We start from the raw sequence: 24,504 nt of genomic DNA, 5'->3' as shown, positions 1-24,504 counted from the left end.
TACGAATATGGGCCATTCTATATCACTCGAGCAGAGTTTAACAAAGACGGTTAAGCCGGATTGAACTGAAAACTGATCAGTAAACATGATGGCTTGGACTCAAGTAATAACAATACGACTCGGACTTGACCCTCGACTAGCTGACTTGACTCGGTGGGGAATTGAAAATGACTCGACTTGACTCGAGTCATCACGATAACACTGAGATTGACTTGTGACTCGGAACCTTGTGAATTGGTTACAACCCTGAAAATTTGCAACACTGGACTAGATGTCTCAGATTAGACAGAGATTTTGATCCAGATTTCGATTTTAAAGCTCAAACCAAGAATGGAATTCGGATTACTCGTAATAACGGATTCATCAAAACGCTGCACACCCAATTTGGTTCAATTCTAACAAGCATACAAGTATAGGACTCTGCAGATCCAATTGAAATTTTTCTGCCAATCCCATGAAATTGTTGAGCTGTCTTCAAAGACGATGCAACACAAATTTGAGTCAATTCCGACCAGTAGAAGCAGAGTTATTTGAGTTTGTCGATGATAATCCTTCGAAAAACTCACATAACTCTGATTCTACTGGTCGGAATTGATTCAAATTTGTTTTGCATCATCTTTGAAGACAGCTCAACAATTTCATGGGGTTGGCAGAAAAATTTGAAAATTTTTTTCTAAAATTTTACCTGATAAATTAAAAATTTTAATTGGATCTGCAGAGTCGTATACTTGTATACTTGTTAGAATTGAATCCAATTGGGTGTGCCGCGTTTTTTAGGGTAACCTGACAATTTAATCAGTGAATGGCTGGAATCCGGGAAAAAAAAGTTATTTTTGAACAGCCCTAATGTATATGAATTGAATCTCAACGCTTACCCAATGGGTACTGGTGGCGTGGAACAGCGTACTTGACACTTTTGTATGTAATCGCAATACTCTTTGACGACGTTACCAGTCCAGCACCAAGGGCCTTTGAGATCACCGTCTGGGTTCCGGCAGAACGAATGATCCGGCACGTTAGGATCGCTGGAATTCAAAACCGATCGCTATCAGTTCGCAGTAATATCTAGGTCAAACCCAGGCATGCAGTTGTAGTTGTAGTTCCAATTTTAATCTGGAAATCCCATCCTTTTGAAATACTGATTCTATCTCCAATATTTCTCAACTTATTTGCATTTCAGTAATTCGTATTATTTGTTGCCATTTAGTAGTGGTTTAGTTAGTTAGTCACGGTCGTTAGTTCTATTTCTATTTGCAAGTATTGAAAAGTAAGTGGTTCTATTTCTATTTGTGAGTTGTGAAAAGTGAGCAGTTCCAGTTTTAGTTCTAGCTGTGCATTTGGAAAATCCAGTAGTTCTAGTTCTAGTTGCAGACTTTAAAAGATGAGTATTCTAGTTCTAGTTGCGAGTTTAGAAAAGTCAATAGTTATATTTCTAGTTCCAGTTGTGAGTTTGGAAAATCGAGTACCGTAATTTTCCAAGCATAGTACGCCCTCATGTATAATACGCACCCTTAAAATGGCATGCAAATTCTGGGAAAAAGCCTGTACCATGTATAGTACGCACCCTGCATTCGCAGTACATGAATAGCTGTGTTTTAGTACATGATGTCGTTCGGTTTTGCGATGTCACTGTCGAACAATCATGACATAACCATCGCTAATCATTATGCTATTAACTGCATTGTCTCTAAACGATAGTAGAGAGTAGCCAAAGCCTGCGAGGCTGGCGTCGCGATAGTTCAGGCCAGCGACACGACGTCTTGCGCACAAGGCCTATTACAGATGCGATTGCTAATCATTATACAAGTAACGGTATTGCCTCTATACCAGTGGTTCCCAACCTTTTTCGCCCCATCGCCCCCTTTTCAAGGTCAACAGCGATCATCGCCCCCCAAATTTTGTGTACCGAAAATTGGGCATACTAACTGTAGTCACCGGCGGGTTGACTGAAAAAAAAAAAAGAGGTCAAATTTTCGGCACGATGTCTAATTTTACACACTTTTGTAACTAAATTTCAGTGTGGGTTGACTAAAAAAAAAAAAAAGGTCAGCCGATTTGGCGCGTTATCGCCCCCCTAACGCCCCCTTCGCTATTTTTGCCCCCCATCGCCCCCTTTGTCCATTTTCGCCCCCCTGTCGCCCCCTTCGTCATTTTCGCCCCCCTAGACCGCCAAATCGCCCCCTGGGTGGCGATATTGCCCACGTTGGGAACCACTGCTCTATACGATAGCTAATATGATAGCCAAAGCCTGCGAGGCCGGCGACGCGACATCTTGCGCACGAGGTCAGATGCGATTGCTCAGGCCAACGGTTATGTCGTGCACACCACGCCTGTTGGAGGTGCGACTGATTATGCAAGCGATTATATTTTGGCCTGTCGACGAATTAGCGAGGATTGCCGCGCGTGCGTTCAGTAATCAATGAATGACCTAATTTCGCTCACGTGCAAACGGCAAACCGACTCGGCAGGAGATTGCGTGCAGTGCAGACGACTCCCGTTAATTGGCAACACGCTTTTTGCTAATTTGTAGCGCATTCCACTGACAATACGAATTACTGGGCATGATGGCTGAAATTGATACGCGATTCAAAACAAACATGAAGAAAGGTGTGATTTCAAGTTTTTTTCATCGAGGGAGATTTTTTTCAAGCGTGTTGTTCCCATGTATAATACGCACCCCCCGATTTTAGGGCAAAAAATCGTGAAAATTTTGCGGATTATACATGGAAAATTACGGTAGTTCTAGCTGTAGTTCTAGATGTGCATTTTGAAAATCCAGTATTCCTAGTTCTAGTTGTAGACTTTAAGGGGTGAGTAGTTCTAGTTCTAGTTGACTGTCTTGAAAAGTGAGTAGTTCTAGTTCTAGTTCTAGTTGAGAGTTTTGAAAAGGGAATAGTTCTAGTTCTAGCCCTAGTTGTGAGCTTTGAAAAGTGAGTACCGTAATTTTACAAGTATAGTACGCCCCCATGTATAATGCGCACCCCTTAAATAGCATGTAAATTCTGGGAAAAAGCCTGTGCCCATGTATAGTACGCACCCTGCATTTCAGTACATGAATAGTTCCGATTTCGTACACGATGTCATTCTGTTTTGCGATGTCACTCTTGAACAATCATTACACAACGATCGCTACGGTAATCATTATACAATCAGCGGGATTGTCTTTAAACGATAGTAGATAGCAGCCAAAGCCTGCGAGGCCGGCGGCGAGTTTAGGCCAACGAACCGACATATTGCGCACGATGCCTAGTACAGATGTAATTGCGCCTAGGTTAACGGTTATGTCATGCGCAACAGGTCTGTTGCAGATGCGACTGATTAGTAATTACGCAAGCGATTATATCTTGCGCACATGGCCTCTTGTATATGTATAAATTGCATATGCGATTGTTCGGGCCTGTCGTTGACGCGATGAATTGGCGAGAATTGCCGCGCGCGAGTGTCTATTAGTGACCAAATTTCGCTCGCGTACAAACGGCAAACCAACTCAGCAGGAGATCGCGTGCTGTGCAGACGACTCCCGTTAATTGGCAACACGCTTTTGCTAATTTGTAGCGCGTTACACTGACAATACGAAATACTTGGCACGATGGCTGAAATTGATGCGCGATTGGAAACAAACATGAAGAAAGGTGTGATTTCAAGTTTTTATCGAGGGAGATTTTTTTCAAGCGTGTTGTTCCCATGTATAATACGCACCCCCCGATTTTAGGGCAAAAAATCGTGAAAATTTTGCGGATTATACATGGAAAATTACGGTAGTTCTAGCTGTAGTTCTAGATGTGCATTTTGAAAATCCAGTATTCCTAGTTTTAGTTGCAGACTTAAAGGGGCGATTAGTTCTAGTTCTAGTTGTCTGTTTTGAAAAGTGAATAGTTCTAGTTGTAGTTGTGAACTTTGAAAAGCCAGTAGTTCTAGTTATGAGTTTTGAGAAGGGAATAGTTCTAGGTTTAGTTCTGGTTGTGACTTTCGAAAAGTGAATACTCGTGTTTCTTACTGTAAGTTTAGAAAAGCGAGTAGATTCAGTCGTGCTTCTTTCAACCCAGTAGTTTGTAGAATTCCGACGCTTACCTACTGCCGTAAATTTTTGCGTGCACAGCCCTCCAATTCAAGCACGGCTTCCCCGAACCCGCGTGCTTCACCGTGCCGTTGTAGCTTTCTCCAATACCGGTGACGCATTCGATTTGCGTCTCGCAGAAAAAGTGTTTCTCTACATCGCCGTCGCTGATCTTCCAAGTCCCGTCTTGACCCAGCGTCACTACGAAAGGGCGGTAGCAATGCGGGATGTTACACTCGTCCCAGCGTTCTGTCGGGTTGGTAGTGAGACACCAGGGATTGTCGATATCAGAGTCGTATCCGGAAGGAGATCTGAAACGGTAACAAGCGACGTAACAATAGTTCTACGTTTCTCAACCTGACGCTAGTCTGCAAGCCTTAGGAGAAATTCAAATTATTGATCAACAAAAACCAAAATCAATCACATTACTAGGGCTGGGCCCAATGATTCAAGTAGTTGGAGATGATTTTTTTCGAGTACTGAACTAATACGTTCCTTGTCACTAAGAGGTAATTTATCAAGGCAAACCATAGTTGTGATACCTTTCCCACTGTGGAATGCTGCGAACCTCCATCGGTTGTGTCAATGTCAACGCACACCAAATATATATTAGAAAGCTGCATATGTTTATGTATGTGTATGTGTATGTGAAGTCGTTATCAACTGTCAACATTGTCACATTGTTACAGCATTGGCTTCGATTCAAATATTCGAGCCAACAATCATTATGTCGTCAATACTGTATTAATGATGTGGAAGTTCAAATAAGTACCTTTATGCGGCCACATTAACATCACATCAAAGATAATTTGGTATTTTTGACCACACCCATTTCATTGAACTTTCAGGGCTAGGCAAAATTAGAATATCACTCAATATCACGCCACAACATTATGTGCTATGTCAAAGTTCAAATATGTACCTTTTATGCCACCACAAAGATATAATGCCAGTTACGTTAAAAATACTTTGGTATTTTTCGACCATACCGATTTCATTGCACTTGGTGACAATGTTGCGGGATCATCATGACTCCGGCAGGGTTGTGATGACTCGAGTCACGATTTTCTGATGACTCGACTTGACTCGAGTCATTTTCTCAAAATACGGAAACGACTCGACTCGAGTCATTGCGCGTGACTCGAACCAAGTCATATGACACGAGAATCAGACGGCCAAGACCGACATTTCATTGTAATCTCGAAGAATAGTGAAGTAACCGCTCTATTGGGATTTCGTCTATTGGTACTGGTACTTGAAACTGCGACCAGAAACTGCTAAAAGTGAGGGAAATTAGTATATTATAAATGCGACCCATTCGATAACACCAAACTGAGTTATATAAGGTGGGTTTAACAAGACTTTAACTGGTATCTGAGCAGTCAACACAATGACTTGGACTCGGACTCGAGTCATAATACCACGACTCTGACTCGGCCCTCTGCTCGCTGACTTGGACTCGGACTTGACTCGGTGGTGAATTGGAAATGATTCGACTTGACTCGAGTCAAAACTATAAGAGTGAGATTGACTTGTGATTTGGTTACGACTCTGGACTTCGGAAATGTTTTATTTCCAGTATCATTCGTAGCTTTGTGCTAGTCTGGCATGTTGTGACACGGCCAATCAAGGTTTCAAGGCTTCCTCGGTGGAAAATGGTATCAAAACTATAATTCTCTTACTTTCAGTTGCAAGGAACGTATAATATCTGTACTCAAAAAAGTCGTCTTTAACTACTCAAGTCATTAACATTAATACTCGATTCAGATTCTAGAACTCAAGTTCATCGCGCAGAGCGCTGAGCAGCGTCGCGAAATTCACCTGCAATAGTTATTGTGTACGGACGGATAGCCGTGCTCATGCGGGCTTTGCGCATCCCAAGCTTGACATTCGACGCCGCCTTTTGTATGCCGATGAATCGCATGGTCGAGGCCCCCGTCCGAAGTCCTACAGCTACGCATTACTTCGACGTCCATCTCTGTAAGAACGATTTATGATTAAGACCGATGATCGCTGGGTTTGAAATTCAAAGTCTGGCTGAGACGCTTGAATATGGAGCTTTGTGTAACAGAAGAAATGGATTGGATACTGAAAATATGGTTTGGCAAGCTCAAGTAACTCAATTCCTAGCCCATTATTCTTATACCAATCATTGATTGTCACAAGCAGTTGAAACTTGTACCTTTTATGCAAAACCAACAAAATATCAAAATTCATGGTCTGGCCCGACATAGAAAACAATACCAGCTCCTGTCAGCAATTTTAAATTATACAATTGAATAGTACATTCATATTGAAAAAACCCGAATATTTCCGGCTGACACTCGTCAGGGGTAATCGTCAGCAGCTAGTAGAGAATTGTAGAGAACATCGTATATCAACAATCGTATCACAAAATATGACGTCACTGGCATGAAATTTCAAACAATCGAGCTTAAGCAAGATGTACTATTTTTAGATGGTACAAAAACTCCTTCTGTAGGCACAGGCTTGGTTGGCGTATTTTGATCAAAGTCAACTTTAAGGCCCCCAAATAAAAGTATGAACGGCCTCTTCCGACAATTCGTTAAAATTAAATCAAATTAAAAAAAATTAAATAACGTTTTTCATAACCATTACAAACATACATCCCTTTGTGACAATATTGAACACACGCTTCCCGTTTCAAACTTGTACTGATGTTCATGTGGAAACCGATTACAATTACATAGTTACGTCGAAATGACTGTTGTTAGTTGTGTATTAATTTGTTGCGAATTTTGGAAGACGTTGGTTCTATTTCTAGTGGCTAGTGGCAAGTTTTGAATAGTGAGTAGTTCTAATTCTAGTTCTGGTTGCACATATTGAAAATCAAGCAGTTGCCATAAGTTTGCGTTCGAGACTAAGGAACCTACTGAATGTATCGGGAACTTGCATGGCATTCCAAGTCTGCAGAGCACTGTCCAGCGTCCAGATCACGCCTGATTCCGAGGTCAGGATAATATTCGGAAAATTAGTCATCATCATACCGTCACGATTTTGCCCCAAATCAATAGTCGTGAAATCTTGATATCTGGATTGAAAAGGGTTGTAAATAATCGACTCGAGTCAGAATCGAGTCACGACGTTTCGACGACTTAACTTGACTCGAGTCATTTTCCTAAATATGGAAAATGACTCGATTCGATTCGAGTAATTTTGCATATTGACACGACTTGTACGCAAGTTACAAGACTCAGACTCAAGGCAAATCGAGCATAAAACTGTCTCTTTTGTCATTGAATAAACTTTTTAAGCTAGTACAAGTTGTCAAAGTAATCATCATTGATACTCAAGTAGAGGTAGTTAGCGATTCCAAGTCATAAAAAGTAAGTACTCCCGGACTAGTTTTACCTAATAAAAACTGTAAAGTAGAAGTAGAAGTAGTCAAAAATCGAAAAATCAATTGTGATAGTAGCAGACTCAAATTGACTCAAGTCGAGTCATTTTTCACTTTTAATGAAATGACTCGAGTCAAGTTGTGTCAATTAGAAATTGCGACTCGAGTACGACTGAAGTTGAGTCATGACTCGGGTGATTACAATCCCGTACTGGACAGCAAAGTGCATCAAAGAAACAACTTCATACCTTGAATTGTCATTGCACGGATTCACGATCACGAATCTACCTCGCAATCCCGGCGCTTGCAAGCAACAACTGGTCGCAGGCTTGCCGGTCCGGGGCACCGATAACAGTTTCCGCCCACTCCTGCTCCAAACCCACCACGAAGACGTCCCAATGTCGTCGCACGTGGCTGGTAAGACTTTAGAACCGGCGCAGCCAATCGCTGATAGTGAAGCAGAATGAATTTCATAAATATCAAATTGACTAGTATATTGATATCGACATAAACCCGAATATTTTCGGCTGACACTCGTCAGGGGTAATCGGCAGCAACTAGTTGAGAATTGGAAAGAACATTGTATATCAGCAATCTTATCACAGAATATGACGTCACCGGCATGAAATTTTGAATAATCGAGGTGAAGAGATCGCTCAAGCTCTATCAGTATAAGCAATTTGGGGCTGTTCAAACGTAACTTTTTATTCAGATTTCACTGGCTACCTGATATAATTGCTAGGTTGGTGAAAACAACGCGGCACACCAACTTTAGCTCGATTCGAACCCGTAGAAGCGATTGTCTTGCAGTAGAAAGTTTTGAAGTTATCATTAAAAACAAAAACAAAAATTTTCAAAATTTTTCTGTCCACCTCATAAAATTGTTAGGTTGTCACCCTGTCGCTAGAGATGATGCACACCAAATTTGGCTCAATTCAAACCGCTAGAAGCAAAGTTATTGCAGTAGAAAAATTTGGATCAGATAAAATAGTATTTACGGTTATTTATTTATTATAAAATCATGGAATTAGCAATTTTTCTACTGTAATAACTTCGCGTCTAGTGGTTGGAATTGAGCAAAATTTGGTGTGCATCATCTCTACTGATAGCCTAACAATTTCACGGCGTTCTTTTTGTTTTTAATGATAAATTCAAAACATTCAACTGCAAAAAAATCGCTTCAACTGATTGGAATTGAGTCAAAGTTGGTGTGCCACGTTGTTTTAACCAACCTAACAATTTTATCAAGTAGCCAGTGAGCTCCGAAGAAAAAGTATTTTTTTGAACAGCCCTGATAAGCATGAACATTAGGGTTGTTCAGAATTGACCGACTTTCAAAAAGTCGTGGTTTTCAGTCCGATTCCCATGCCTTATACCATAAAAACATATTCTAGCTACTTTTTTTCGTAATTCATCCCTTGCATCCGTGTGCATTTTGAGCTGGAAAATTATCGGCTAAAAATAGGGGATTCCCCTAAAATTTGAGTGTCGCCATTCGGACTAGGCTAGTAAACGTCATATATAAGCTGGGTTTATGCAGCTATTGCGGTTTGGAGTGCTACATAACCTTATTAGAGAAAGTATTGCCGGTTCAGGACACCATTTTCATGTCCTACACTCCCTTAGAACTCCTCAAAACTGCCTAAGACTGATAGTCATGTTGTTGGATCACATATCCTACACTCCTCAACCCTACCTGAGATTGTCCATCAATTTCTGGGAACACCATGTGCAACAATACAACTGTGAATGTATCATTCACTCACAGCCACATTTTAAACATCACATTGTTCAAAGGAAACGAAACAATAAGGAAAAGAAATGGATCAACTTGGCAAACACTACTTGAATCAGGTGGATGAAATGGTTGCTTTAGAGAAATCGGCATATCTGTTCCCGTGATCTTCCACGGCTTGTAAGAGGCTCGTCCGCTGTTCTTAGTCATCTGTTTTTAAAGCATCAAAGTCGGTATTCAATTTTACCAAACGCTTTGCTGCGTCTTTAACTACTTCAACACTACTCACAAATTCTTGAGCAGTAACAAAATGCGGATCTGTATGCCATTCCGAAACTGGAAAACTCAACTGATCATGTTCGGCATGCATAGCATCGAATAGAAACCATGATTCCGGTCCAATTAAAGCAACCATACTCATTGACTCAGAGACAGAGTCAGAGATTAGACTCAGAGGTATACCTCAGCGAAATTGTTCAAGAATTGGCATTTGCAGCAATTTAGCAGCCATCGTTTGCTTCACTTTGTCAGGAATCTTTGGTTTAGCCGAAAACATTGTAGATACCACCGTTTCCTCGGTGAGATGCCAATGATGTTTTCACATCTTTTTATATGCCACATCAGCAACTGTGAAATCGCATGATGTAAAGTCTGTCATGTGATGAAGAAATTTGAGATCATTACTCTGTGCGTCACATGCAATATTAGTTTTAAGCTGGGACAGAAAACTGGGCAATATTTATTCGTACCAACTTTCTAATGAACTCTTCAGAATAGCCCATTTGCTAACTCCACATGAACATTTTTTGACAGTACAGCACTTGACTCGTCCATCCAGTGCTATAGTAGCACCAGGCTTGCGAAAACGATTATCAACATATTGGTCATCTAAAATCACCAAGGCGCCTGTTGCACAGTCTCTGTAGTCATCTCTTATCAATACTTCTTTCTGCTTTCCATTATATGGCTTAATCAGTGGAATTATTCTTGCTTTGCTTCATCAGCTTTCATCGCCAACCCGCTGCCTTCATCAAACTGAAGTGTTTTAGAGCTTCTTAATTGATCAATATCTTTCCACTTCTTGGAAGGTATTAAAATCTGTGTTTTCAGGGCCTGTGGTCGCCGATCCAAATAGACACTTCACTTCCAAATCTCCCGGATGACTAGTTCATGAATATGATGGCGACAAGACTGTAGAAAACTTTCCTGTTTATCAATTCTTCAAGTAACAGAACAATTTTTCCATTGTTTGAGGATGTTGTGTCAAACACAAGAGCTCTGACATTTTTTGTTAAATTATATAGTTCCAGCAGTTCAAATGACGGATCAGCCTGTGCTTTTCCGGTAGCACTCTCCAGAGTTCGAATGCCAAGAAGATTGCCCTTCTCAAATGCGTTACAACACGTAGACGATGCCAGCACTGCCAAGGCCTCAAATTGCTCTCCTAAACGACTCCCAGTGAGCTTTCCATTCCAGTGCAATGTGATGTGCTTTGGTGGATCGTTTGCTATTTTTTCAACAATAGAGTCAGAAATTTTAAAACGATTTGCAATGCAAAGTCGATAGGTTCCAGATCTTGAAAGATGAAAGTCATTAGGGTCACCATCGCAAGCTTCAATCAGTGCTGCAGTTATCATGGTAGCAGCATTATTGCTGACTTTCAAGCGATCGGAAACCTGGCATATGTCTTTGTCGTTGAACAGGTTTACAGGCGCTTTTAGAGTCACAAATTTAAAGCAATGAAGCAATGTCGACTGCGCCACTTCAAAATCACTGCTGTGGGAAGTGTCATCTACCTGCGAAGATATAGATGAGCTCTCTGTAAATTCACCTTCGCTACTTGAAGCTGGTGCACTCTCTCGCACTCATGGTCCGTCTCTTTTGTTGCATGGTTTTCACTTTCAACACTGTATCTTTGCCACCAATCGTTGCTAATCACGGACCCCTTTGATCCTGATAAAATGTTTTGTATTCATGTTTCTTATCGCCGGAGAGAAGTGTACTTGCTTCAATTGTCGTCATCGCGTCAGGAGCTCCTCCATGCCCATAGCTTACTCAACTTGGCTTCAAAGTCACTTTGTTTTCTTGATACATATTGCTGGCCTTTAGTCTAGTGACAGCCATTTGGTTTCTGTTTTCACACTGTCTCTAATCTTTCAATGGCATTGACTTGTGTGATGGTCTTTGTGGCAGCCAGGAACCAAAAACGTATTACCGTACTTCATCTCCTACGTCCTGGATGTGTAACTTTACTGGTTCATTTTTCGCATATGAATGCTCTCTTAGGTGTAACACATACTGCATAACTTTCCCAAGAGTAAGCAGCTTCGATCTCGTAATGTTTCCTCAGAGGGCCCAGCTAGGAAATGATGTGTCTGCGACCGTGATCTTCTAGTTTTCTTTGATACTATATCACTAGATGGCAATTTTCTTTTCTTTTTTTTTAGATATTTCGCACTAGAGCTAATCCTAGAAAAATAAATATACATCATCTCAGTCAAGCAACAAAGAATAGTTGGAAACATTTCAGTTCTCTAAGGTCAAACACATACTGCACAACTTGAGCAAGAATAGTCGGATTAGATCCAGTTATTGATTCTAGAAGATAATGATTCCTAAATTGGAAATACTCCGACCAGTATATTGCTATCTTAGGAAATAACATAAAATTCAGAGCAACCGATTGGCTGTTTTCCACAGTCACTGGAACAGACATTTACAAGCTTTGTTTTCTATCTCAGTAGACAAGAAAGAGTATCAGGTCCATTAGATCGAATAATTCAATACTGCTACAATACTATAATCACTAATCCTGCGCTAGACTCGCTAACAGCATGAGTTAAAAAGCTACCTGGTAAGTCCTGCACCTCAATCGTAAACACAGTTCTTCAACAACAAAGCAGCAAAACACCTGAGTAATCAATGATCCCCATTTCACTGCCGTGCCTAGCGCGTCATCAACGCTAGAACATCCGCTTCACGTCAATGAGAACACATGCGGTTGCTGTCGAGTCACTCACAACGGGGGAATCCCCAAATTCCGAAGAATTTTTTTGGTGCATGAAAAAACGGCAAAATGCACACGGATGCAGGGGATGAAGTACAAAAAAAAGTAGCCAGAATTTGTTTTTAAGGTATAAGGCATGGGAAACGGACTGAAAACCTAGACTTTTTGAAAGTCGGTCAATTCTGAACAACCCTAATGAACATAGAACAGCGGTTTCTACCTCTTAATAACCACAGGAACCCTCACGTAATTCTGCAAGACTTCAGGGTACCCCTAATTTATGCTTACGTCAAAAAAAGATTGTAGCACATCATACATATAAAACATTACAATAGATTACTGATGCACAATACAAAACCAATAAAATATGATTTTTCACAAAATAAAAACACTATCTAGCAAATGACGGTGTATTGTTCGTTCGAAATGCAACAGCATAATTCTCAGACTTGGGAGAACTAGATAATTCTAGTTACCAAATTACACTAATGAAGCAAAATAAACGGAATGTTTCTTTGCTCTAATTCTAATTCTAATCTAATTTAAAAATGTTTCCACGGTTAAATTTGATTTCAATCGAAAACGACAGCTGTATAGTGCAAAACGACACAAACTTTGTGTGCAAACATTTGCCATTCTCATGCGCACGAGAAGGACCTTTCAACTGAACTTCATTCAATTTCCAAGTCTTCGCTAATTCAGTAATTCCAACTCAAATCTAACTTGAAAAGTTACGTGTAACTGAACCCACTGACCCGTTGGTTTCCAGCAAATTCCCGGGCCCGTGGTGGGGCTGAATATGCGAAATTTACGGTCGGACCCGAGATATTTCTTGATTGTCCAAAACGGGGTCTTGCGACTTGTGATCATGCCTAGCCGGACGTCCTCGGTATCTGACAAGCATGCGAAGATACGTTTCAAGTAGGGTGATTTTTTTGACATGTAAAAAAATCAAAAAATTGGTAAAATTATTTACAAGTCAAATTTTTTTGCAACCTGCATTTTTTTGTATCGCAGATGTTTGCACTGTTGGTGAACTCATCCTTTGACATTTTACAGCTTGTAGCCTACTTTATAGCCCCTATTGTTCTAGATGTCCCATTGTCTACTCATTGTCAATCATAAACGGTCAAACGATTAGATAGGTGGACATAGTGCTTAACGTACCTCAATATCCTAACTTAAGCAAGACTGCGTGGACATGGGTTCTTATATCAAGAAGCGCATGATGAAAATTTTTGATGTATAGACAACATTGTCAGAATGAAGCAACAAAGTTTGTCACCAGCAGTGTCCGCACAACTTCAGTATTGTCAGTCAACAACCGCTGCTGTTGAACGTGCTTTCTCCATTCTTGGCAAGCTACTTAGTAAGTACAGACACTTTCTACCCGAGAATGTAGGAAAGTATTTTCATTGAACTACAACTAATTTTAATTATTTCCAACCAGAAATGAAGAAAAGTAGTACAATTCTAACAACAAGTGCGAAAACACCTAATTTACATACACGAGGGCAAATCTTTGTCAAAATTAAAATTCTCAAGATAAAAATATGTGGAAATTTCGATCTCTTTGAACATCTACCGTCAGTAATGAAGTGTTCATACTGTTTTGGGATACTCAAGTAGGTTCAGAACTACTTGAGCTAGTGTTTATGTTGATAGACTACTTCTACTTCGACTCGAAAATTTTTAGGATTAATAGAAATTACTTTCAGGACATATCACAGCAATTGGATATATTTTCGAGTATTGCACCGACACTGGCATGACGGCAATTGTCTTTATGCTTTGTTTGGATACTAAAAGTAGACTATGCCAGTGCTCTTCAACCGGGGTTGTCGTACACCCTAGGGTGTACCAGAATTTTCAAAGGGTGTACCACTCGGATGGGGTGTACAGGGGTGTACCAGATCCGAATTACAATGAGCCGATAGCTAGCTATCACAAAGGCAGGTTTATGGGTCAGTACAGGTTGACGCACAGGTTAATGAGCAATATGGTACGATATTATCTCAAGTGTAATACTGTACACCGCTTGATTGTGATGTCATCAGCAAATATTTCTCCTATTCATTTAGCCGTCGGCAATAGACCAATGGTTCCGTTTGGTGTTGGAAAGTATCCAGTTAACAAACATGTGTTCAGCTAGTCATTTGTCTTTTAGTGATTTTTGAGGGAACCGCCGCGATAGCTCAGACTTCTTGAATCGGTACTTCCTACCCGACGTTAATAAATACCGCAATGCACATAAATGAAGTGACGTAGCCAGCCAGGGTCGAAACAGCTTCCATGTTGAAATCGAAACCCTTTTGTTTTAAAATGCCGATTTTATGTCCAATATTTCGCCATACATTTGCAATTTAGTATTTTGTTATTAGTGATCCAAATTAGCGACAATAGACTGTGTATAGCAGCATACGATCTGAGGTTACTGACATCTCTTGCAGCCCATGTGCTACTATCGACTGTGTGTGGTGTGGGGCAGGCCTGATACGCAGTAGGCTGGTGCGCCTGCTATCATCGCTGATCTGAATTACCGCTTCTGCAGCAGTAGCTTTACCTACCGTAAACCGGGGTAACTTTGGACAATTTTCAACAATTCCGCTCTGTATCTTGGAAATGCTGGGGTGTAGGGGAGGCAAGTTTTGTGTTTTTCATGGGTCATGGAGCAAAGATTAGAATTACCTAATCCAAAATCTTCATGGTCATAAATAAGTACGTTATTTTCGTAAATTATCCGTGTCCAAAGTTACCTCTGCATGTGGGGTAACTTTGGACAATGTAGTTTTTTGTATGCCTTTACACTCTATTGTTTATGAAACCTCGTAAATGAGGCTTATTTGGTAAGAGTTGATGAGAGCAGTGGCTAAAACTGAAACAAAATAGTTTATGTCCGGCCTATTGCATGATTTTTACCTAATCCACCCCCCCCCCAAAAAAAAGAAAAAAATTAGGTAGTTTATGAAGGGTAATGCCCCCTTATTCATCCCTTATCTCAATTTTTCCTCATGCCTTCACCAATTGGGACTTATAAATAACATATCTATGGTGATGCGGGGTATCCCACTGGCAGTGTCAGCAACCGACAGCAAACATTAAGCATGTTACCGTGAATTATTGCCGATTTCAAAGATGTTACTGTTCTTTAAAAGAATCACTTTCCCTTTCTTATGTCCTCTGATGGATATATTTGTCATACTTTACGATATCCCATATTCAGCAGGCACATCTTTAGGAGTATGTGATAAGTTTTTGAAGTAGCTTACACCCGATTACAATCTCTCAGCTCATTGCCTACCCCTTTTTCATATTTTGGCAAACTCTTAATTTGTTCACCTTCACATTCCATTTTAAAAAGCCATCAGGCCGGTCATAAGGAATATAGTTGACGATACACTTTGACACAGATGAAGCAGTCACTTTCCAGAGCTTGCAATATCACATTTTCTACTGTCCAAAGTTGCCCCATTCTGATAAAATTTGACGGGGCAACTTTGGACATCACAATTTTCTTGTATTGATCTAAGAGTGAGCCCACTGAGATTTTTGCCATGGATTAAGATTACTTAGAGGTATCTGCTGCCAAGTTTTCAATCTATGAATCACATGCTATCTATGTTTGGTTGTAAGAAGTTTAATGGCCATCAATTTTGATGAAATTGACCCCCGCCATTAATTTATCAATGTTGGGTCAAGTTTAACTGGTAGTGAAATGAATCCATCTTTTATTGAGACTACTTGTGGTACTCTTGCCTCATGAAAAAGAATTGGACATCCAGCGGCAACCATTTTCCATCAATAACCATTTAAATCTTTTACTGCTTAGTGTCCAAAGTTACCCTTAAGTCCAAAGTTGCCCCGGTTTACGGTACTCTCTCCCCAATACTGTTACATTTAGGTTGAATATCGTTCGTAATGTCATGCTGTTTTTGGGCTGACACGAAATAAATTCCAATTTGCGTGGCGGGCGGTCTAACTAGCTGCGAATAGACTCTGTGACCAAATACTATTTTTTTCCAATCCAAATTTTTGACGGCAATAACTCCGCTTCTACTGGTTGGAATTGAACCAAATTTCAAGAACATCGTTTTTATAGACAACCTAATACTTTCATGAGGTGAACAGAAAAATTTGAAATTTTTCGTGATTTATTTTTATATAATAAATAGAAACGTTCTTCTCCCATAACAATGCGGCTATTGGTTGGAGTTGAACCGATTTGGTGTATAGGCTTAAGTTACGTTTCCTAACAATTTTATCAAGTAGCCAGTGCGATTTGAGAAAAAAAAGTCATTTTTGAAGACCCCTAATGAACAGGGGTGTACGAGTTTTGAGCAAATGTTAAAAGGGTGTACCACGTCGAAAAAGGTTGAAGAGCACTGGACTATGCTACGTTTCTATCATATGAGTTATCTACTTTTCAAACGCAGTATGTCATACCTAGTGCATTACTGAAAGCTATAAATGCATAGGTATATTGCTGAATACTTACTGCTAATATCCGGTGTTATGGTAAGGACGCTGCTCAGCACTGGAGAAACATGAAAAAATCCATCTGCAGTTTATAAGAATGAATGGTCAATTTGACAGTGTCTCGTAATTAACAGGTGGCAAAAATCTCACCGGTACTGTCAAGGCTCCACTTTTGCAATTGGTTGCTGTCGTCGCAAGCCTCCAGTTGCAGTACGCTGCCATCAACAGGCATACCGTCAGACACTGATAGACATTTGTCGCTCTTCCTGTGTACCAGATGATCGTCCGATAGCCAGCTCCAACGGCTGCTGACACGATTCTCGCACGCTTCCAAAATTACCTATGACCAAGGGAAATAATAAAACTGTGTCTAAGTAATTTGCTTTGACCAGGAATATTCTAGAAACAGAAATATATCTTTCTACTTTCCGCATTTTACGGTTTTATTTCATCTGTTTTCACCAGACTTGGACAAACTACTGGATTTTCAAAATGTTTACCCAGACCTAGAACTAGAACTGAAACTAGAACTTACAAACTTTAAAAATCTGCAACTAGCTAATTAGAACACAACTAACTGAATTCAGTTCCGACGAAACTTATAAATTTTCATTACCATAAGAACATCAGTACAAGTTTGAAATGAGAGGGGTTCCAATTCCCAAAATGAGCAATTAGAACTAGAACTAGAACTACTAACTTTTAAATACTTGCAAACAGAACTACAACTAGAACTAATGACCTTTAGAAAGGTGCAACTAGCTAACTAAAACATAAGTAACTTGATTCATTTCGAAGCAACTCATTAATTTTAATTTTATCGGCATCGCATCTGCTTTTCGCATGAAAATTAGGTGCAAGTTTGATATACGAGGGATTTCTACCCCCTCCCCCCTCAGGAACAGTAAAAAATTAAAATTACACGCATGAAACTTCTCCTAATTCAGTCATAGGTATGCAATTGCTATCGTTAGGTCGTAGCGCAATAACCAGTACTTTGTTGGTTTTAACACAAGATGAGTGATTCCAGTGAAACAATGACGATCCAAGGTGTAACAATCGACAATGAACCGCTCAGACGTACCATTACCGTTGCGCACGACCATGAAGAGTACAATCGATTTTCCTCTTAATTTGACCAAAAATTAGCAGAATCAATAAATCTAAATTCAGCGGATTCAACTGTATAATTCTACATAGTTAGATACCTTCATAGAGTCGGACACGCTTAGACAGAAATCTTCATGCATGAAGACGTGCCACGTTCCGCTCTCTAATCTCAGCTCGGAGAGACTCTGTAATACGTGGTCTTCAGTCCAAGCCAGCCACACATGTCTTTTCATGTCGTCGAACATGATGTTAGTCACAATAACACTTAGGGAAATGTCATCCAGACGGACTGAAATGAAGAGGAATATAGTAATACGAAAATTCAAATTTGATTCGGTATTTCAATTATTCAGCATTCAGTATTTTCGCTCAAATAAGGTAAAGACACGTGGCATTTAAAATTTTCTGAATTGACTTGTTAAAATTGCACAGAAGCTTTCAAAATGCCCAAAAATCACTCATAACATTGATCATTGACCAATTTAGAGATGTTCAAAAATAACTATTTTCTTCAAATTTTATTGCCGATTCCATTAAGCACTTAGGTTGGATAAAAAAAAAACCTGCACACCAAATTTGACTCAATTCCAACCTCTAGAAGCGAAGCTATTCTAGTTTTGAAAACAATGAAAAACAATGAAAATAAAACTTCCAGATTTTACTTGCAAGCCCATGATATTGATAAGTTGTCTAAAAAAGTGATGCATAGCACATTTGGCTCAATTCCTACCGGTAGATGCTAAGTTTTGGTGTTCAATATTTTGGAATTTAAAAAAATAGTATTTACAGTGGGTAATTCTTTAATCATATCTTCAGGTTGAAATAGATCCAAATTTTGCGTGCAGTGTCTTTTTAACCAACCTATCAATTTTATCGAACGGCCCATAAAATTCGACGAAAAAGTTATTTTCGAGCAACCCTATTGACAATGTGTCAGTACTTTGAGATTGAATAAACAAATCATTAAAAATGCAAAAATCAATTGTCATCATTTATCACATTCAGTACTTCAAAATACCACACGAATTATGATAAAACGAAATGGCAAAACAAATAAAGTCTTACAATGGTTATAGATCCGTTCAAATGAATTGAGAAATTTGTAGTTCTCACCTGGTTTGATAGACGTACCATGCAGGTCCCACAATAAATGGTCATCAGATGTCGTGCAAGGCTTACCCACAAACTGTATATATAATATCCGATGTGATTATTCACCAATAGATCAGTTTTCATTTGAAAAAAGGACTCGAGTCTAGTCGAGTCACCAATGACTCGTGACTCGAGTCATTGCAACCCCGCGGGTAACCAATGATTTCTAAGACAGGCATTTTATCAGAAATCCTGCAGCTGCGTGTGTCTTGACTTCCAGCAGAATCCCTGAGACTGATTCGGGGAGTCCCCAGTGTTCCATGAAACACCAGTAAAGAACCAATGGTCTACAGGAAATGAATACTACGAAACATATCCCAGACTTCAAAATATTTATGGAAATGCACGATTGGCTGGAAATTGGCTAGTACATAATATCGGCATCCAACACAAATAATCATCAACCAATTTCGCCTTATATTTGAGCACATTGTGTGTGTATGTAGGGGTAGGCTATATCAGGAGTTGGTGTATGGGCTGTAGAAACATCAAGGACAAAAATATATACATACCTATCCTATCCATTTCAAACCTGTTTCTATCACTTAAGCAATCTTGAATGTAATTAAAAAAATCAAACCTTATATTCATTCCTCCAAGTGCAACCGGAAGCCGCCGGACTGCACGGCTCAAATTTCCAGGCCAAGCATTTTTCGGACAGAACGTGGTACAGTAATTTATTGATGAAAACCCACGATATGTCGGTCTGCGTGCATGGCACCTCCTTCGCCTGTAATGTGGCTTTCTGTCAGGGTTGTAAGCGAGACACAAGTCGAATTTATTTTTATAGATTTGACTCGAGTCAAGTCGAGTCATTTTCAATTCACCACTGAGTCAAGTCCGAGTCCAAGTCGTAGAGTTTACTGTGCATTATCCAGTTCAAGAAACGTTCGACTCACTTCTGTGAAACTCTTGGGACGATATTGAAGGCCTTGCATTATTTATAATATAATCATTTTTCTTACTGTTAACATATTTATTCAAACAGATAAAATAGGGTTTCTACGGCTAATTTCCAAGTACCGATCCTGATACACGAGACTTGAATCATGAAATATGGAATGTGTCGAATCATTGGTCGAGTCATGCACAATGACCCGAGTCAATACACAAATTGACTCAAGTCAATTCGAGTCATTTTTCAAATGACTCGGCCCGAGTTGAACCAATGAAAAATCTTAAGCTTACGGGATCCTCGACTAAATCCCCCATTAAAAACTACTTGAATACTTTTGAAAACGTGATTTTCTATTTCCACTTGAAGTAATTTTGACATGCCTTGGAAGTTGATACATCTACTTCTACTCGACTACCAACAATGACTAGTGATCACTAGGGTGTTCAAAAATAACTTTCTTTCAAATTTTGCTGGCTACTCGATAAAATTGTTCGGTTACTTGAAAAAATGATGCAAATTGATTTTGGCTCAATTCTAACAAGGGGAAGCTAAGTTATTATAGTACAAAATTTTGGATTTATTTACCACAAATAGATATAAAAATGTTTCAAATTTTGCTGGCTACCCCATGAAATTGTTAGGTTGTCTGTAAAAACAACACACAAAAAATTTGGCTCATTTTCAAACCAGTGGAGCGAAGTTATTGGAGTACAGAATTTTGGGTTTGGAAAAATAGTATTTACAATGGCGAATTCTTCCATTTTTTATTATAGATCTACCCACCGTAAATAGACCTGCTATGATTTGAAATCCTAAAGTTCGACCAACCATAACTTTGCTTCTACTGGTTGGAAATGAGCTGAAATTGGTGTGCAATGATTTTTAGTTACCTACCGATTTCATCAAGTACAGCCCTATTGATCACCTCTTCTCATACAGTTCAGCACTAACCTCCCCAGCACCGTCGATATTAAGGCACTTCCCGTCTTCGTGCTGAATTAAGAAGTAAGCTGGACCGCCGTCACCACCTGTAAACAAACTAGTAACTTAATCACATCTCAGTTAGTAACACAGAATCTACTTTTTAAGAAATTTCCGTAAACAGTCTCATGCCATTTTTTCTTCTGTGATAGCATCCCGACAGGCTGTTTGTCCGAATGAAACGTGAAATCCACTACGTTCATCCCAGCAGTCTGGGAAATGATAGGAAATCTGTGACTGTATCGCACTCATGAAATGAACCTGAATACTTTTGCTGACACTCGTCAGGGGTAATCGTCAGCAACTCGTAGAGAATTGGAAAGAACATTGTTTATCAATAATTGTATCACAAAATATGACGTCACTAGCATGAAATCTCAAATACTTGTGGCGAAGAGAGCTTAACATACTATTTTAGAAGGCGGAATTTCTAGCCATTGGCAAACATTTGTTGGATAACCCTGTTTGCGCAAAATTGATCGTGACGACAGATTTCGTGTTGTTGGGAGGTGTCTTGGAGTTGACTTTTGCCAATATGCCAACCAAGTCTGCGTCTACGGCAGGAGTCTGTGTACCGTCAAAAATAGTAGCTCATATTGAGCGCAAATGGTCTGATTTCCACTATACAAAATTTCACGCCGGTGACGTCATATTTTGTGATAAGATCATTGTTGATATACCAATATATTCCAATTCTCTACTACTTGCTGACGATTACCCCTGACATCGTCAGCAAATGTATGCAGGTTCATTTCAATATGAAAATACTATTCAATTGTATATTGAAGTTCTGTACCTTCAAGAACCTATTCAAATATCAGACTCTATATGACGTATTTGTCGAGTCATGATAAACCCACAGTATTGTCACAAAATGCAATGAAATCATCATAGTCGATAAATTACCAAATAATCATCAATGTGACGTAAACACCCAGTTACATTCTTTACAATAGCCTATTTACATGTTTTATACAGTCATGTCGACATAATTCGTGATAGCCTACTCCAATAAAAACAAAGCTTTATACAAGATTCAGAATCGTAATACTCAGGTAGGCCTACTCGATTTTTCCCAGTCCTACCAACCCCATTCTGAACTACACTACTGGCAGGCTAGCAGTACCTTGACATCGACCCCAATGTACGCTTCAGAGACACCGTTTTCTTTCATAAGCTGCTTGAAAAGCGCATTGGTTTCGTTATTCTTGTCCGCAGCAAGGACGGCTCCGTATCGCACCCCGTCGCTGGAGAATTCCGAGCATATTTCATTGGCTTTGTGATACGTTGCGGTTTGGTTGACAAATTTGTAGCACGACCATGCTGAGAAGGAAAAGAAATCTATCAGTATGGTGGTCTGAGACCAATGTATTGAAGGGTTGTAAAAATTCACGGGTTACTATGCATGCGCTAAACACAGACATAGAGTTAAAATAGTACAGTGATTTTTAATGAGATAAAAGACTATTTTCACCTGAAAAAATTACTCTATAAAACAGTGCGAAATGATAAGTAAAAAGCTTTTAGCAAGGCATAAATATTTTCTGTACCATTCTGTTCAACAAGACAGAAGAAATTGTACCACAAGGCTGACATGGCCTTATATGAGTTCATTGTCGATTGCTAATGGATCGACTTACTAAGTCTCACCATAATCATTCATCTTGTGATATAACGAATGAATTACTGGTTATTGTGTCATAACTAGGGCAAGTTTTTGCAGTTTTTGAGACTTTGTTTCACAGCTTCCGGAAGCTTTCCAAATACTCAGAATTTATGTAGTATATGCTTCAAGCTGTTTGTACGAATTTTATATTGCAACTTTTTGCAACTTTTTTATATTTTTGATGTAGCTTTTTACTGCAACTTTCATCAAGTATGGCGCAAAATTTAAAGGAGTGTTTTAAAAAACCTACTACTAAACTACTTCTAGTATGGTTCTATTCTATGTGAATTGCATAACAAAGAGCCATGTGATGGATTAGTTGCGTCTCAATATTATCTATGACTCAATGGCTTGCAAACTAGATGTTCAACAACCCCAGCCAAGCACGACAGTGGCCGAACTACACGTAAATAGATCGCTCGATTCATTCTTGTACTAGAGTTATTGTGCATGTCATATGACTCGAGAATCAGACGGCTAGGACCAATACTTCGTTGTAATTTCGGAGAATAGTAAGTAACCACACTATTGATATCCCGGCTATTAGTACTGGTACTTGAAAATGCGACCAGAAACTGTTAAAAGTGAGGAAAATTAGTATATTATGAATGCAAAGCATGCGATATCACCAAGGAGACTTGTAAATAGTGGGTTTACCAAGACACTAACTATAAACTGAACAGTCAACACTATGACTTGGACTCGACCATCTAGAACTCGGACTTGACTCGGTGGTGAATGGAAAATGACTCGCCTTGAATCGAGTCAAAACTATAAAAGTGAGATTGACTTGTGACTAGGAACCATGTGACTTGGTTACAACCCCGGTAACTTGTTCAAGCAAAAACCCATAATTGGGGAGTCTGGAAAAGTAGAAGCACTTCCTGGATGATTTTCAACTACAGGACAGATTGCATATTAGAAAAATCTCGTCTTGACATGAAAATATAATCAGCCGAAAAGGACATTACAAAATATAATCATACTCACGAAAATGAAGCGAAGAAAATCCCGGTGGGCAAGTCGGGCTGCATACTTCATGAAAACATAGATCAATTTCTGACGACGGCCCCGGACATCTGTCATCGGCGCATTTTCTGCTGCGTGTACGTTTGCCCTGGCCCAGCTCCCTACATCTGGGCATGCATTCGGACCAATTGCCTGTAAAATTGCAATTTCTACAATGACATTGGAGAGCGCACTGGTAGAGGGGGTCAGATGGCATGAAATACGGTATAAATAAATAGAGTATTCAAACTGCCCCAAACAGCCAGATTTGGACGTACTGCAAAATGCCGGTAATATAATTCTAGTGACATTTTTCTATTCTTCAATTGTAATTTTATTCTAATTTCTCGTTTTCCTGAAAATGCAACATGACAAACGTATAGTGCAAAACAAGCCAAGCTTGCTGTACAGAATATTGTCACTCTCAAGTCTGTTTTGATAAGAACAGTGGTTCTCAACCATTTTTTAGACACGCCCCCCTTTTTGATAATGAAAAATTTCGCGCCCCCCTTATCGTCATATCACAAAATCCAACTGGGATGCTAGCAACCCCAACAGATTGTTTGGTGGTTATGAATGTTGATGAGAGAATAAGAAAATATGAAATTGGGTCTATATAGAGAGAAACACGCGTGTATTGGACGTAAATCGCGCGGAGCGTGAAATTTTTTTTCAGGTGCTCGCTTCTTCGAGCCCCACTTCAGATGTTTCACGCCCCCCCAAGTGGGGCACGCCCCTCAGGTTGAGAACCCCTGGATAAGAAGTTGTTTGTATTGAATTTCATACTGATTCGGAATTTAATTCAATTTCCAAGTTTTTGAAAATTATAATTCTAATCTAATTTGCTAAAAACCTGAAAATTTTCAAATTGTTCAACACGGCCAGGTCAGTTTTGCATTGTGTGATAACCCAAAACTTTTGCAACTTTTTTTTACAGATTCCGGCAGCTTCCTAAATGCTCAGAAGCTTTGTAGTATGGTGTTTTAACCCTTTGTAACCGGCCGGCCTCCTGACCAAAATTTTACCTCATCCACATAAAAAACGATAAAATGTTAT

General features: G+C 39.5%; 1 protein-coding gene across 2 annotated transcripts in view; it reads right to left on the bottom strand.

Moving 5' to 3' along the window:
- LOC145443175 (uncharacterized) overlaps positions 1-24,504 on the bottom strand; it is a 132,498-nt gene that overhangs the window by 87,815 nt on the left and 20,179 nt on the right. For both annotated transcript variants that reach the window (XM_080321167.1, XM_080321166.1), the window contains exons 8-22: positions 23,431-23,601; positions 21,901-22,097; positions 20,875-20,986; positions 20,745-20,821; positions 19,476-19,625; positions 18,857-18,929; positions 17,842-18,032; positions 16,784-16,973; positions 16,653-16,715; positions 12,913-13,050; positions 7,664-7,862; positions 6,952-7,109; positions 5,879-6,035; positions 4,072-4,368; positions 876-1,025 (exon numbers count right to left, since the gene is read on the bottom strand). In XM_080321167.1, coding sequence (XP_080177293.1) covers positions 876-1,025; positions 4,072-4,368; positions 5,879-6,035; positions 6,952-7,109; positions 7,664-7,862; positions 12,913-13,050; positions 16,653-16,715; positions 16,784-16,973; positions 17,842-18,032; positions 18,857-18,929; positions 19,476-19,625; positions 20,745-20,821; positions 20,875-20,986; positions 21,901-22,097; positions 23,431-23,601 — 2,323 coding nt within the window. The remainder of the gene's footprint in view (positions 1-875; positions 1,026-4,071; positions 4,369-5,878; positions 6,036-6,951; positions 7,110-7,663; positions 7,863-12,912; positions 13,051-16,652; positions 16,716-16,783; positions 16,974-17,841; positions 18,033-18,856; positions 18,930-19,475; positions 19,626-20,744; positions 20,822-20,874; positions 20,987-21,900; positions 22,098-23,430; positions 23,602-24,504) is intronic.

Source organism: Botryllus schlosseri, chromosome 7, assembly GCF_051294905.1.
Source record: "Botryllus schlosseri isolate E-star chromosome 7, Bs_hap1, whole genome shotgun sequence".
NCBI lineage: Eukaryota > Metazoa > Chordata > Ascidiacea > Stolidobranchia > Styelidae > Botryllus > Botryllus schlosseri.
The sequence above is the reverse complement of the archived record's forward strand: the minus strand, read 5'-3'. Positions and strand labels throughout refer to the sequence as shown.